The sequence below is a fragment of the Schistocerca cancellata genome, chromosome 3 (assembly GCF_023864275.1).
Source record: "Schistocerca cancellata isolate TAMUIC-IGC-003103 chromosome 3, iqSchCanc2.1, whole genome shotgun sequence".
NCBI classification, from domain to species: Eukaryota; Metazoa; Arthropoda; class Insecta; order Orthoptera; family Acrididae; genus Schistocerca; species Schistocerca cancellata.
The window spans coordinates 64,696,106-64,711,832 of record NC_064628.1 but is presented as its reverse complement, the minus strand read 5'-3'; the positions used below and the strand labels follow the sequence as shown (position 1 = coordinate 64,711,832).

Sequence of the window (15,727 nt, the reverse complement as noted above, 5' to 3'; positions counted from 1 at the left end):
ATTTTACATTTCCATACATTTGAAACAAGTTGCCAATCTTTGGAATACTTTCAAACCCTGTCAAGATCTGACTGAATATTTGTGCAACTACTTAAAATAACTTCATTGCAGATACTTGAATCAACTGAGAAAAGTATGAAGTTACAATTAATATTGGCAGCCACATCATCAACATACCACACGGCACATATTCCTGTGGCATTCCAGAAGTTATTTCTATATCTGACAGTGGCTCTCCATCCAAGATAATATGCTTAGTCTTTACCACCAACAAATCATCAATCGTCATATGTATACCATGTATGATCATACTTTCTTACTGCAAGGGAGGCTAATGCAACATCTGAAGACATGAGCACATGGTTCAGGCAAATGAATTATTAATATTTGATAAGACACAGTAACACAAGTCAGTTGTTCTCCTAAAACTCGGCAAAAGTAATATTTTGTGCAGCTTGCCCAGCCAGTCTGATTGACATTTAAATTCTTTTAAATTTTATTTTTCATTTTAATAATCTCCTGCAATGTTTAAGTACAACTGATTGTGGCCTGCATGCAGAGTAGGATTGTCACATCAGTGAAGGTTGTTTGTTCCTGTTTAATGAAATCTGCTGACAATATGCCCACTATGAGCTCACTGTGAGTAGCCAACAGGCGCAGTAGGACAGACATCACATGCTGACTGATGGCCACTGACTGGAGCATTGGTTTCATGCTGGACACTCTCTTTGGTCACAGCTTTCAACTAGCAATGATGTGATCCCTTTCCTACTCCTTTTTTCTCAGAGTGTACTGACACTGAAATTAACATCATCTTATGACTGCCATGACTGGCTAACAGCTTCACAAACCACACTGAATGAGCTCACTTGTATTCTGAAACAGGAAAAAAGAAAACTTCCTTTTTCTTAATGAAAGCCCATGCCTTATATTTCGATGGCTCATAAAGTATGGCCACATCTTGTCTATCCTGATCAGGGCACACCTGTGGCTGTATAAGTAAAACGATGAAATACAAGAAGCAGACAATTATAATTTTTTGTTCTTTATATAAATCACAGCCTTAAATGGAAGCTTAGTGCAGCTACATTAAATTGCACATACTATCTACCTACTATATGTGATTTGGAAATGAAAGTATATTTCCATTCATTAATAAGTTAGAGAGTCATTTTTAGGGGGAAAAACTTCCAGGGACAGTATTTTCAGGACATATAAGTATGTGAATCTGATGTTAGTTTTAGAAAATCATGCAGTAACCTCTGACTTAATGTCAGTACAAAATGGAGTCTGTAACTAATACTAGCATTCTAATAGAACAATATTTCACTATGTTAGGTGATTTCATTGTACTTTATTTAAATAAAATGTACATCCTTGACTTCTTCCTCCATCCCAGAAGACCTTCACCACATGACTGCCACAAGATTGATACAATATAAGTGCCAGAATGTAATGTATTTACTGAGACAATATTTTTAAAAATCAAATCTGATGTAGTTACAATAATGCCAGGAAATTTCTTATTTTATGTCAGAACTGATATGTGGTCTGTAAATAAAACTAAATGGATATCAGTTGTAAGTGGTAGATCAATAATGTAAAACAGACACAGATATGACCCAATATTAAACCTTCTCTGACTCATTGCAATTTCCAGTCACTGGAGCACTTTCTTGTATTTTATGTTACAATTACTCTTATAGCTTCACACTTCAACTATATGCTTAATCAATGAGCATCAGTGTCTCTGACACCAAACCTCTTTAGATTACAAGCAACTGGAGGTTTTCTCAGGTCATAAGAAATATATAAAAAGGAGTATGACCAACAGTAACTCAATAAAGTTTAATGAAGCCCTCACACTCATTTTTATGAGCTATTTCTTAACATTGTCACAGACAAGCCTCTTCTAATATTTGATCTTAGTCAGTACTTGAAATGTGCCAGATCTCACCAGGAATGACCTATTCCTGCAATCGTCATGAGTCAGGCTTCTCCAGAAGCAGTACACTTTCCACAAGTGCATTATTCTGAAAATGCTCTTAAATCTGTCTCATATAAAACTGTTCACTGATCGATAACAAATTAGTGCTGGGAGTTACTGCCAGTTGCTGTATAATGAATTGTCTATAGGCTGAAAAATCTACTTTGGTTATCAAAGTACATCATGTTAATACAACTGAATTTTAAATCACTACTATGAGCACTGTAATATCCTTCCATTATTTCTAAAAAAAAAAGTATAAACCATTAGTTATAAAATTTCATGTCCAGCAAACTTATTTAAATATTTGCACACTGTTGTAATAGCAACATAAATTACATTAACATTAGCATGTGAAGGGCCCCACACAAATCACATTGGCATCTGCAATGTCAACTCATATGATTATCTACATGTTGTGTGACTGTCAGGCTCTCGTATTAGGAAAACATGGAACATATAATATATAGAAATGTTAAACTGTTTACTTTTGGTACTTACTCCACTTGTATGTTCAACATTTTCCATTGTTTCACAGGAAATAACAGAAGATTTTTAGAATGTGTTTATCTGTGAAACTTCAATTCAAATCTGTATTCTGATACAGTAGTAAATAAAGCAAACAAAGCAGATGTGAAACTGGAAATTTTAAAAGTGTAGTAAAAAATCATATATAAAAAGCAACAAACCATATTCAATATTTACATATTAAAGGTTGTCTCAGAATTCAAAGTATTTCAGTATGTCACAATCCTAACTGATTATATATGGGAAAACTCAGAAAATATCAATAAAATACATAAACAGTAGTAACATGGAGCACAAATTTTCAATTTTCTCAGGTGTCGATACTCTTCCTCGCTTATGTTTTGTCTGCTTATGCAGTATTCTGAGTGAATGTTCACATATCTTGCACATTTCTATTTCCAGGCTCTCTCCTCTAGTAATAAGTGAAGGAACTGTCACTTTCTGAGATAAGAGATTCACAACTGCACAGCCCATATCAATATTTTACATTTTACCCCACAGTTTTGTTCCCCCTGTTTATCACAGAGTGGAGCTACATTTATAGTCATCTTGTATGTATGTGCATGGCACATTACTGCAGTAAATACTCACACATTAGTGATAAAGAATTTTGAAGAGATAAAGTGGAAATTTTCATATCAAATGGAAAACAAAGATAGCTGCCATGGGACATGTTGGAAAGAACATTCATATTAGTGGCAAATATATAGATATGTGTGAATGCAATTAAATCATCACATAACTGATTATTATTTACAGTTACACTTGAGTGTAGTACATCACAACTGTGGTTGTAGTGTAAGTAATAGATTTCCAACAGTTGCTACATTTCTTGATAGACATTATGTCTGCTGTTATGAAATAATCTTCAATGAAATTTAGGATGAATCCAAGGCTCTGGAAAAAAAATGGATTGTTGAAAAGATAAACTTTTACACAGTAGAAAAAGTCAATAATTTGTTACCACCTCAAAGAAATGACTTCCATTGTCTGGAAGTAACTCATCTCTCATCCCTTCAAATATGAATACACTCATCTAAAATGAGTATACCTACCTTCGAGCCTCCATCATATGAAGTTTCCATCCATCTATACATGTATTTCTGCCCGCAGACAAAAACACAGTAAAATATTTACTTATTCTTGAACAAACTATGGCTGAGAAAAATGTTTCAACCTCAAGCTGCTTTAGTGACCATTTTATTTATTTACTTATTTATGTATTTATTGCTTATTTAGCCCTCTCTTACATCTGACCAGGAATAACACATACAAGAAACTGTTACATAGCAATCACAATAATAATAAATTACATTATAATAAAAATAATAATTGCCAATAAGCAATAATAATAGTAACACAAATGATGATGATGATAACATAACAAAGGAATTAAGAATGATCTCAAATTGTTACAACATAACAAACTCAATAATAATAATTCTCAATATTAACAAAAAGAAATGACTTGCAATAATAAAAATAGTAACACTAACAATAATAATAAAATAATGGTGGCATTAAGAATGATATTAATTACTTTAGCACTTTTGAGACCTTGTTTGGTACTAGAAGAAGTGGAAGAGATATGAAGAATGAGAACACTGGAATAAAAGTGACAATGGCTACTAGGAAAGAAGAGAATTTCAACAGAGAATTCTATAGACAATGAAAGGAAAGTGGTGGGGGAGGGAGGGTTGATGACTGTGAGCTATGAGAACAGATAGCTATTGTGATGGCAGGATTTTAATTTCTGTAATATTTTGAGGAAGATTTTTCAAACTCAAGTTCCTGATACACAAAATTATTTACAGAACATGGCAGTGTTGTGTAGTGGTACAGAGAGGAGTTTACTTTGTTGAGAAATAGTATTTCTCCTGTGTTGCTCAGATTATAGAGTAAGGCTTGAAGATAAGCAGGAAGAAAGGCAATGATTGAGAACATGATACAGCAAACACAAGCTATGATAATCTTTATGCCTATCAGCATGTAGCCATGGTAGGGGCTCATAGGCAGGATGATACTGTTGAAATTCGTACATCACAAATGTATCATACATAAGCATTCATCACCAGTTCCAGGTGACATGAGCTCTCATAAGTCCTTGGAGAATAGGATCACCAAAATAAAAGATGGGGGATATTAATGACTCTACGAGTTTCTTTTTATGGTTGAGAGGAAATACTTTTTTATATTTCTGCAATGAATAAAGTGATGCTAACACTTTACAGATTGGAGTCGTGTGTTCAGTTCAGTCTAACTGATAGTCCAAAATTATCTTCAAATTCTTTGCAGAAGAAGAAAAGGTGATTTTTGGGCTGTTTAGGATTAAGGGTGGAAGAGATTATCTGAATTGAGAAGTAATAAGTCTTTTGCGAGTGGCTAAGATTGCTTGTGTTTTAGATGGGTTAAGTTTCAAAACTATATTCTGTGGCCACTCTGATAAAAATGGCTGTGCACAGATATCTTGGGTTTGCACTTAGGTATATGATTCACAACCCTAGAGTGTGGATTCAAAGCTAGAGAGCTGTTCAGCTTTGAGTGGATTGTATATTACACACACAAGACACTTTCTGTTGAGAGGTTTAATTTCAATGAACATACATTAAAGCTGTTTGCACTCAGTTTTTGGTATGAGCACAAAACTGGGGATTAAGTTTGCATGTGTGTAAGCAGCCAAACCGTCCCCTCTTCTGTTATATCTGTTATGTCTCAGAAGCACATAGCCATTGAGACTCAGCTTAAGCCACATCTCCAACAGTTGTATCACATAAAAGCTGAGGTCATGAATATGCATCTGAACTCCATCTAATGGGATGGTAATGAGTCCACATTTCCATGCATGAATTGTGGCATCCAGTTGTTGCCAATCATGGCACTGAGCTCTGGCACAGCCAGCCTTGTGGTATGTGAGTGGCTTGGGAGGGAGGGGGAGGGGCCCACAGAGAAGTAGGGGGTTGGAGAAGGTGAGGAGTTCAAAGTCGGTTGCACTTCGCTAGCACAAAGCACAGGGATCAGTGCAAGTACAGAGTAGTGGGAAGCAGAGAGTATTCGTTGTGAGGGGACATGACTGAGAATAGTGACAATTGTAAAAACAATTTACTTTCTGCATTACAGGATGAAAAGTAGTCAGTGTACTGCACAGTTCAGGATGGGAGAACAACAATTAAATTAGAAATTACCAAAGTAGTGGTGACTGCAATTTTGTTCTTTAAACCAAGAAGGCGAGTGAGTAAGGTAACCAGGAAAAGAGTAATAATTACAGTTCTATTATTACATGCGAGATAGAGAATTCTCAAGCAGGTAGTGTTAACAGTAAACAAAATTAAGGAGTACTACAGTTAAGGGTAATACAATATGAATAACTGAAGGCACTAATACAAGAATAATTACAAAGTTACAATTATGAGAATAATAGGTGAAAACACAGATATAAAAATTGTCCTAAAGTAGATATAATTAGGAGATGGTATTTAGAGTACAAGGGATGTTACACTAGATTAGTACTAAACTTTAAGTTTTCACTTTGTCTCAAGTAGTTTCACTCAACATTATTCAGTTCTGTCATGTTTGTAACTGCTTACTTTCCAGCTGTGGTCTTGATTATTACTCTGCCACCATAAATCCACATATTCTGAAGTCCGAAATGGGAAATGGCGTTGTTCAAAATCTTTAGACGTTCCTTTGTAAGATTTTACCTTATTGTAAGTCCTGTGCTTACTAATTTTTTTGTGGCTACAGATCTCCGCCACTTTTTGATACGAGATAAATTTCACAATTATTGGACAAAGCTTCATAGCACCCGATAATCTTCGTTCCAGCCAATGGCCCCTGTCAACATCCACCCTACTGACTTCAATGCCTGATTTCCCATGTGCAACCTATATAAGCAGGCTGTCTGTGTCTTTCACCTCTTTTCCTGCTGTGCCAAAAAGCAGCAGACTATTACGCATTTGTCACTGTTCTAAGTTGTCCATCACAGCAGACAGTGATCATAAGGTATGCAGTTTGCTTAGTGAATGTGTTGCACCTTCTAAGCATTCTGCCAATAAAATTCAGTCTCTGGTTCATGTTCCCTATAACATTTTCCATATCATTATACAAATTTGCATTGTTCCTAACTATGGTCCTTAGATATTTGATCAAATCAACAACATCTGCATTTGTGGAATTGTTCTTCTAACAGAAATTAAACAGAATTATTTTAGTATTCATGTGGGGAAATGCACATTTCTTATTATTGGGTAAGCTGACACCTTTTGCACCATTCACAAATCTTGTCTACATATTTCTTTAATTTGGTTTGGACTTTGGCTGGGTTCATTAGATGGTAAGCAATGGTCTCATATGGAAATACTCTAAAAAGGGTGCTCTTATTGTCTCCTAAACCATTTACATTTATCATGAACCTCAAAGGTCCTTGAGATGCCAGATATAACTTTGATTTCATGAGATGAGTCATCATCAGCCTGCATGCCTGCATTCCATAGGAATGTTATCTGATTTGAAGTCATTTTCAAGGAATCTGGAAATCTATTAATTTGGAATTAACTTGATTCCTCTGTCGATAACATTCATTATTTCATGTAGACAGAAAGCTAATTGTGCCTCAAATGAGGAATGTTTTCTAAGTCCATGGTGTTTGTGGCTCACCAGACCATTTTCTTCAAGGCATAATATTAAGTTTGAACACAATATGTCAGAAAGTAAAACCTGTTATTTTTTTAAATTTTTATTTTACAAAAAAAGTAAATGCCATATACAGAGGATAACAGCTGTGGCTTTCATGATTAATTTGTCACTTTTCAATACATCAACACCTTTGTTCACTGTTTTTTCCACAGTGAAATAAGGGCAGAAAAAAACTAGATCCTGCTTCCTCAGTCACTGGTGCACAGAATTTTTCAGGGTCACCACATCTACAGAGCGTTGCTCCCAGAGAGCTTCATTGAGTGGTCCGGACAGATGGAAGAGTGATGGTGCAATAGATTGGAAGCAATATCGTTTTCCTTGTCTCTATTTTCTGGTCAGTCAACACTTTCAGTCCACAAATCTTAGAATAAACCAGTTTTTCAATAATGGCTATGACACTGCCTTTACTGATGGATGACTAGCAACACAATTAATTTGTTGAAATTTCACGGTCATCATGAATGATTTGATCAACATGGTAGATGAAACTTCCAGGCAGATTAAAACTGTGTGCCGGACAGAGACTCAAACTAGAGACCTTTGCCTTTCGCCAGGAAGTTTCATATCAGTGCACACTCCGATGCAGAGTGAAAATCTCATTCTGGAAACATGATAGATGTTGTGCAAAGCCATTACATTTGCTGGCCAGCTGCTCCACATTGCATCAGCAACCTTGTTTGCTCTTCAGCTTCTCTACAATGGTGAATCCAATGTCTAATGATGCTGATGCTCACTGTAGAATTTCAATACACCTTCTTCAGCCTTTCACAAATGTGACTGGGCATTTCATGTCCTGCAGCAAGGACACAGAACCCTGTCTTTTACAAATATCAATATTAGCCATTTTTAAACTTATACAGTGACGGCATTTGTTGATGTAGGATGCTGTTACCAGAATGGGCTGTAGACAAAGGTTTTCAGAAGGGCACAAAATTCAAGATTATTACATTATCAGCCCAATACTCTCTGACTGTTCCTTGGCTTACTAACTGATGTTAAAGAGGTGGACATATAATACTGCAGACTGCTTCTACTTCCTTTTTTGTGTGTAGGTATGAACTGTGCAATTTTAACACCTTGATGTATTGTTACATAATATTATAACCATTTTTGGAAATAAACCTAAACGGTATACAAGCTTATCAATAAAAGATTTCTTTATTAAGTGATATGAGTTACTTGGTACAGCAATCATGTTATCAAGTTGAAAATGCATCCAGTTACTTTGGTCTCATCAGAGCAACATTATGCTCATCAGCCTACTGATTGTCTCTTTTCCACAGACTCACTCTCCATCTGAATTACAGTGATGGCAGAGTAAGTGTAAGATATATTACACATATAGTAAGCAAATTTCACAATATTAATTTAGGAGTAATGGCAACCATCCACCGAGTAGCAGAAGCTTTAGTCATTGATGGGCATACACAAAAGAAACATAACTTGCTAGCTTACAGGATGAATCTTTTGATGAGTTAGAGTGACACACACACACACACACACACACACACACACACACACACACACACACACACACACACACCTCTGTGCCCATACATTCTGATGGCTGCACACTGGCTGCACATAAACAATGCCAGAATTCCATTTCAGCGAATGGACTAGAGTTGGGTGGGAGTTGTGCAGGTTGGAATGGGTAGAGGTTGAGAGAGGTGAGTGGCAGGACAAGGGATTGGTTGTGGGTACCTAGTGGCTCTGTAGGAGGCAGAAGGTTTTCTGGCTGGGGTTACAGTAGAGAGGGGTGAGATGATGTTTGGTTTGTGGGGCGCTCAACTGCGTGGTTATCAGCGCCCGTACAATTTCCCAACCTTTGCTCAGTCCAATTTCGCCACTTTCCTGGATGATGATGAAATGATGAGGACAGCACACAGCACCCAGTCATCTCGAGGCAGGTGAAAATCCCTGACCCCGCCGGGAATCGAACCCGGGACCCCGTGCTCGGGAAGCGAGAACGCTACCGCGAGACCACGAGCGGCGGACGTAGAGAGGGGTGGCAGGTGCAGGGACTAAGCATGTGATATGTGAGTACTGGAGCCAGTGAGGTGCAGCAAGTGATGAAGGCGACATGGAGGTGTGGACTGGGAGGTGGTGACAGGGCAAAGCAAAGGGAAACTGTTGGGCAGTGGGTATAGGAACCACAGGTTACTGAAATCTGAGGTCAGGAGGGTTATGAGAGCAAAGAACGTGTTGCAAGGATAACTCCCATCTGTGTAGTTCAGAAAAGCTGGTGCTGAGGGAAATGATCCAGATGGCCCAGGTTGTGAAGCAACCATTGAACTTGAGCATGTTGTGTTCAGCTGTGTGTTGTTTCACGGGGTGGGCAACTTTGTTTGTGACTGCAGTTTAGTGGTGGCTATTCACTCTGGTGGATCGCTGGTTGATTGTCATACTGACATAAGAAGCTGTGCAGTGATTGCAGCAGAGTTGGTATATGACATGGCTGCTTTCAAAGGTGGCCCAGCCTCTGATGGGACCATATAAACCAGTAACGGGACTGTAGCAGGAAGGACTGGGTGGGTGGAATGAGCAAATCTTGCCCCTGGGTATTCCACAGGGATATGAGTATAGTGGCAAGGAGTTGGTAGTGGGAGTGGCATAGGGATGGTCCAGGATGTTGTGTTGGTTAGATAGGTGACTGAACACTATTTTAGGTGGGTGGGAAGGATCTTGGTGAGGATAACCATCATTTATGGTCATGATGATATCCTGCCAAAGAATATGGTACAGTTGTTCCAGTTCAGGATTGTACTATATGGTGGTGGTGGCACGAGTAATTTTTAGCTGAATCTGGGGGGCGGGGGGGGGGGGGGGGGGGGAAGTTTATGGGTGTATGCAGATATGGCATCAGAAATCTGTTTCCAGACTATTTGGGGGGTGGGGGGAGGGGAGGTACTACCTGTCTGTAAAAGCCCTCATGATACTTTCGGCATACTGTACAGGAGAATTCTCATCATTGCAGATATGCATTCCATGGGTGACCATGCTGTATGTTAGCAGTTTTGTGGTGCAGAAGGGGTGACAGCTGTTGAAATGCAGGTACTGTTGGTGGTAAGTGGGCTGAATTAGGACAGTGGTGCACATAGAGGCACCAGAGAGGTGGAGGTTGACACACAGGAAGTTGGCATGTTAGACTGAGGACGACCCAGGTGAAATAGATGGGAGAGAAGGTGTTTGTGGAGGAATGAGGATAGGCATTCTGACCCTCAGTCAAGATCATGAAGATATCATCAATGAACCTAAACCAGACTAGGGTTTGGGTTTTGGAGGCTAGGAAGATTTCCAGAAAAAGTATGACATAGAAGTGTTCCATGTGGGTGTCCTTGGCTGTGCTGTGAGTTTTTTTATACACCTTCTCCTCAAAGGAGATCTTGTCAGAGGTTTGCTTTGTCAAAGACTTACTCTCCTTCCTTATTCCTTCTTTGCTACAAACCCCTTCAATCAAAGCCAATCTAATTCCAACTCTGAAAAGTTCATACCATCACACACTGTGACTCCCCCATCTAACCACCCTCTGATCACCTTCCGGAAATTCTTTATCTCCAGTGTGGCCTCACCATCCTTCTCCAGGTTCGTTCCTAAGAACACTAACCTCAGCATAGAAAAAATTACAGCCTTTCACAGACTCAATATAGATCCTAATGTGATCACCCTCCCTGTCGACAAAGGATGTACTGCTGTCATGATGAATCACACTGACATTCTATCAAGATGAATCACAGTGACAATGTGACAGAAGGCTTCTGCCCACTGTCTGACTCCTCCACCTACAGGTTCTGCCACTGTGACAACATTCCAGAAGTCTCAGCTTCTACTCTCAACGGAGACCAATGAAACAGCTCTTGTACAGTGCACCAGACATTACAGAGGGATATGACATGTCACTGAACTCGTCCAACATCTGACTGTTCTCATGGAAGTGACGGAACACCTCAGTACCCAATGAGAAGTACAGCATAGGAAGCCTGCCCCAACAGATGTGAACTTCACACACAATGACCAAGACAACCGGAGGAAGGCAAGGCGGCCGTAGCCCATGGATAGAATGCCTGGTACGGTGAAGATGTGAAACCGAGACTCAGATGATGGGCATGACACCAGAGGATGGCCAAGCCAGGTGCAAATGGCAGTTGAGCACCAGCATCAAAAGAGGACAACAAGACCCTGGCAGGTCCACAGACAGGGCATCTGACGTGGTGCAGACCACAGGTGGACTGTCTCACTTGCTCCTGACCTAAAACAGAGCACCCAGCACCACCCAGGCTTAAATACTGGACCCAATCTACCTAAGGACCATTCTCAGGGAGCACCAGAAGAAGACAGAGAGTCATGCCATCAACACATTGTGTGAGAACAATGAGAACAACCAGAAGACGACTTGATTATATGACTAGGAAAGTTGTTTACCACAGCTATTTTGAATCTATTGTACAATATGGCATAATCCTTTGGGTGAATGCAAGTACTGCATATACAATATTATTACTTCAAACAACTATTATTAGAAATATTTGTAAATTACACTAGAAATTCACATTGACCTTTATTCAGGGACCTAAACATCTGAAATATTCTGGTATTTACATTTATGAACTGTTTATCTTTATACGTACCAATACAGAATTATTTGTAAAACAGCATTTTCTACATATGTATGACACAAGAAAAAAAGATAACTCATGTTACCATCTCATAGATTAAAACATGACACAAGAAAAAAGATAACTTCATGTTACCATCTCATAGATTAAAACTCTACTCCCAGACTTCTCAGTACATGGTTTTAAAAGTTTATAATAAATTAAAAGCCAAACACTTCCACAGTATGGAACTAGGTTTACTGCAGAAAAAATTACACACTGTCTTTGTGCAAACATATTATTCAGTTAGGAATTTTTAAATGATGATAAAGATTTATTTGTAGCATAATGTAATAAACTTGTAAAGATATTTGTAAATTACTATTAATTTTAGGTTTTGTTTTGATATAATGGTAATATCTCAATTATATTATTTATACTGACAAACCCCATTCAGCCAGGTGGCATCCAATGGATGGCATATCTGCAATGACAAGAATTTCCTTGCTCATCGTGCCAAAAGTCTCACAACAGCCTTCAGAGACATGCACTACCCAACAAACCAACCAGTCTAGACACAGATTTCCCATGCTATATTCACACACCCCCATAATCCTCCTATCATTGCCCAAATCCTCCCATCATTGACCAAGAACAGCTAAAAAGGAGCACTGCCAACCCCCCCCCCCCCCAACCACCACCACCATACACACACAGAGACACAGAGACAAAAATCATCCTGTACTGAACAATTGGACCATATCCTCTGGCAGGGCACTCATTATCTACCGTCATGACGAGAAATGAGGGACATCCTACCCAAGTTAAATTCCCACCCGTCCTAAAGTGCTATTCCGTCACCAACTTACCTAAACAACATTGTGGTCAATCCCTATGCCACTCCCATTACTGACCCCCACCGGACTCACATCCCTGCAGAAGACACAGGTGCAAGACACGCCCAATCCAGGCACCCCAACACTTCCTTCTACATTCCTGTCATAGGATTATCCTATCCCTTCACAGGTCACACCACCCACGAAAGCAGTCATGTCATATACAAACTCTGCTGCAGTAACCACACAGCTTTTCATGTCAGTATGACAACCAACCAGCTGTCCACCAGAATGAATAGCCACTGACAAACTGTGGTCAGGAACAGAGTTGACCACCAGTAGCACAACATGCAGCTGAGTGCAACATGGTCATGTGCAAAGGCTGCTTCACAACCTGGGCCATCTGGATCATTCCCTCCAGCACCAGCTTCTCTGAGTTACACAGATAGGAGTTACCCTTCCAACACATCTCACACTCCCTTAATCATCCTGCCCTCAGTCTCTGGTGACCCTGTGTCTGCACACTCTCTACCTGAAAAGCTTCCCCTTCTGTCCTGTCACCACCTACCAACTCACATTGCCATGTCACCTACACCGTGCACTGCACCTCATCGGCTTCAGTACCTGTGCATCACATGTACAGCCTGTGTACCTACCACCCTTCCCTCTCATATTCCTAGCCAGCAAGCCTGCCACTCCCTCTGAGCTGCTAGCTACCCGTCCCCAGATCCTCTTCCCGCCTCCTGTCTCTCTCTCCCTCTAACCAGCCCACAAAACACACAAAATTCAAGTTTCAGTGAGTAGTGTCCTTTAGTCGCATGCTCCTAAATACAGGGATGGATGTACTCTCTCAGAGTATTCTACCCGATCAACATTTGGTGGGTTTGTCATAGTGGGGATTGGATACAGTAGCCAATTATAATTATCAAAATTATTGGTATGCTTATGTTGGAGAGCCAAAAATGATATCCTTGCTGCAGTACTACTCTGCAACAATATCCCAACTACATAACACTTGTTCAAATATTGCATAATAATTAACAAAGCTTAACTTTGTTATCTAATTGAAGCTAAGTTCTGTGGAGGCTCTCAGGTGTTAAATTTGATGTTTTCCGTCAAACTTCACAATATTTTGATAGAACATCTGCTTGGCATCTCAGACAATTATATTGACTGCTGATGGAAAATCTTTGGGAGAGTCTTGTTTATGTTATGATGAAAGACAATGTGTGTAGGTGCCAAACAGAAGTGGAACAAAGCAAAGAAAATAGCAATGAGCTGGTCTTTGGTATCGGTGCCTGCAAATAAGTGTATTATTCTTGTTTCTTAAGTCTTCCTCTAGTTTACATATTCATTTTAATATAAATATGTACCACCTGTGATGATCCACTAGAAGCTGACTTCATCATCAAGAGGACACATAGCATACTACTGAAAATCTTTAAAGATTGTATGAACTCATCCAATAGAACTCTTTTTTTTTCTTTGAAAAGTAATCAGTAAAGGTCAAATATCATTTATTTCTTGTATACCCTACAAGCTACTTTAAATTTTTCAAAGACAAGTGCATAACATTAAAAGTCACAGCTACAATAAGACAACTACATAAACATTCAGGTAAAAAATCAATGCACAGATTCTAAATGAAACCTGCACTCCATTCAATGGATCAGCTGAATCAGCTGAAACCATATGGGGATTTTGGATACATCTGACAACATTTTTAATGTTCATATATCTTATATAACTCTTAAAGAATTGTTTGACTACATGTACTGGATTGCATATACTGTTCTGTATGGACATGAAGCATGTGTCTTCTCAGATTATGTTTGTATGTCCATTTAGCTGGACAATAAGGACAGGTAAATGCTGGTTCTTTACCACATTCCTGGCGCTTATGCCTGCTTAAATTACCTCTATGTTTATAAACTTTGTTACATCTTGAACATCTAAAACAGCCTGACGTCACTGAAGCAATAACTGGCTGCAGATATTGCTGGTATGCACGCAGTACTGGAACTTGGCTCTGTAGGAATCCATTACCTAACACAAGAAAGAAAGAGGCAAATAAATTAGCATCAAAATGATTCTCAAGGAGACTTAACTTAATTCACACCATTAACTCATGTACTGTTCGTTACACATATATTTTAAGCATGAATAGAACAGAGGTTTCTTAATCAACAGGTGTGGCAGTATCTTCTATTCAGGATGAAAGTAAACAATCATATCTGTATAATATTTATGACAGTTGCCGGAAAGAGGAACAACTGGAATTGAACTAACATTACATACACCTTTAAAATTACAGAAGGATGTTTAATTTTGAAGAATCCTTTGTTAAAAGGACAGATACACAAAGAAGTAAGAAGGATTGTTTAATGAACTGCACTGGAACCTTATTTATCCAGGCTAGGTAGGACCCATAGGTCATCCAGATTACAAAAAATCTATATAATCTAGAAATGAAAAAAAAAAAAAAAAAATTAGAATGACATTAGGTAGAGACCGTATGCATATACATTACATTTATTGTCCCATACACACAAAAATATACATTAAGTTCACATATATTGTGAGCAAATATCAAAAAAGAAAATACAATGAGTTTTACACAATGAAATAAACAGTAATCTCAACAGTAAGTTTCTTTTGAGGTAGGTTGCTTATGTGCAGCATGATCACACGGGCGCTTCACTAACATTACTCTGAATAAAGTTTTCATACACCTGGCATTCAAATTAAACTATTATTTCATCCAGCAGTGTTCTTGACTTCGTATGTGTCGCAAGTCTTAAGAATGATTCATCAGGTAATTCATCATCACTATCGTCTGCAGATGAACAAACGACAATAATTTCCTCATCAGAAGCTATACTGTAGCCGGCATTATCGTCATTTTGCAGCCAGTAATTAAGACCTTTATTTGAGCATTCTGGAATGTTTACAAAGACTCTGACAGGTCAACATTGTTACCAGTTTCTTTATTCAATCCGTAAATTGTGCCAGTCGACTCACAAATGGCTGGTCACAGATTATTTTTCTAATCTGACACTACTTAAGTTCTAAACACCAAATTAAACAAT

General features: G+C 38.6%; 1 protein-coding gene across 1 annotated transcript in view; it reads right to left on the bottom strand.

The window, feature by feature from the left end:
• Window positions 1-14,786, bottom strand: part of LOC126176090 (zinc finger protein Xfin-like) — a 28,459-nt gene extending 13,673 nt beyond the window's left edge. The window contains exons 1-2 of the mRNA XM_049923228.1: window positions 14,783-14,786; window positions 14,556-14,684 (exon numbers count right to left, since the gene is read on the bottom strand). Of these exons, the coding sequence (XP_049779185.1) occupies window positions 14,556-14,684; window positions 14,783-14,786 (133 nt within the window). The remainder of the gene's footprint in view (window positions 1-14,555; window positions 14,685-14,782) is intronic.
• Window positions 14,787-15,727: the final 941 nt, after the last annotated feature.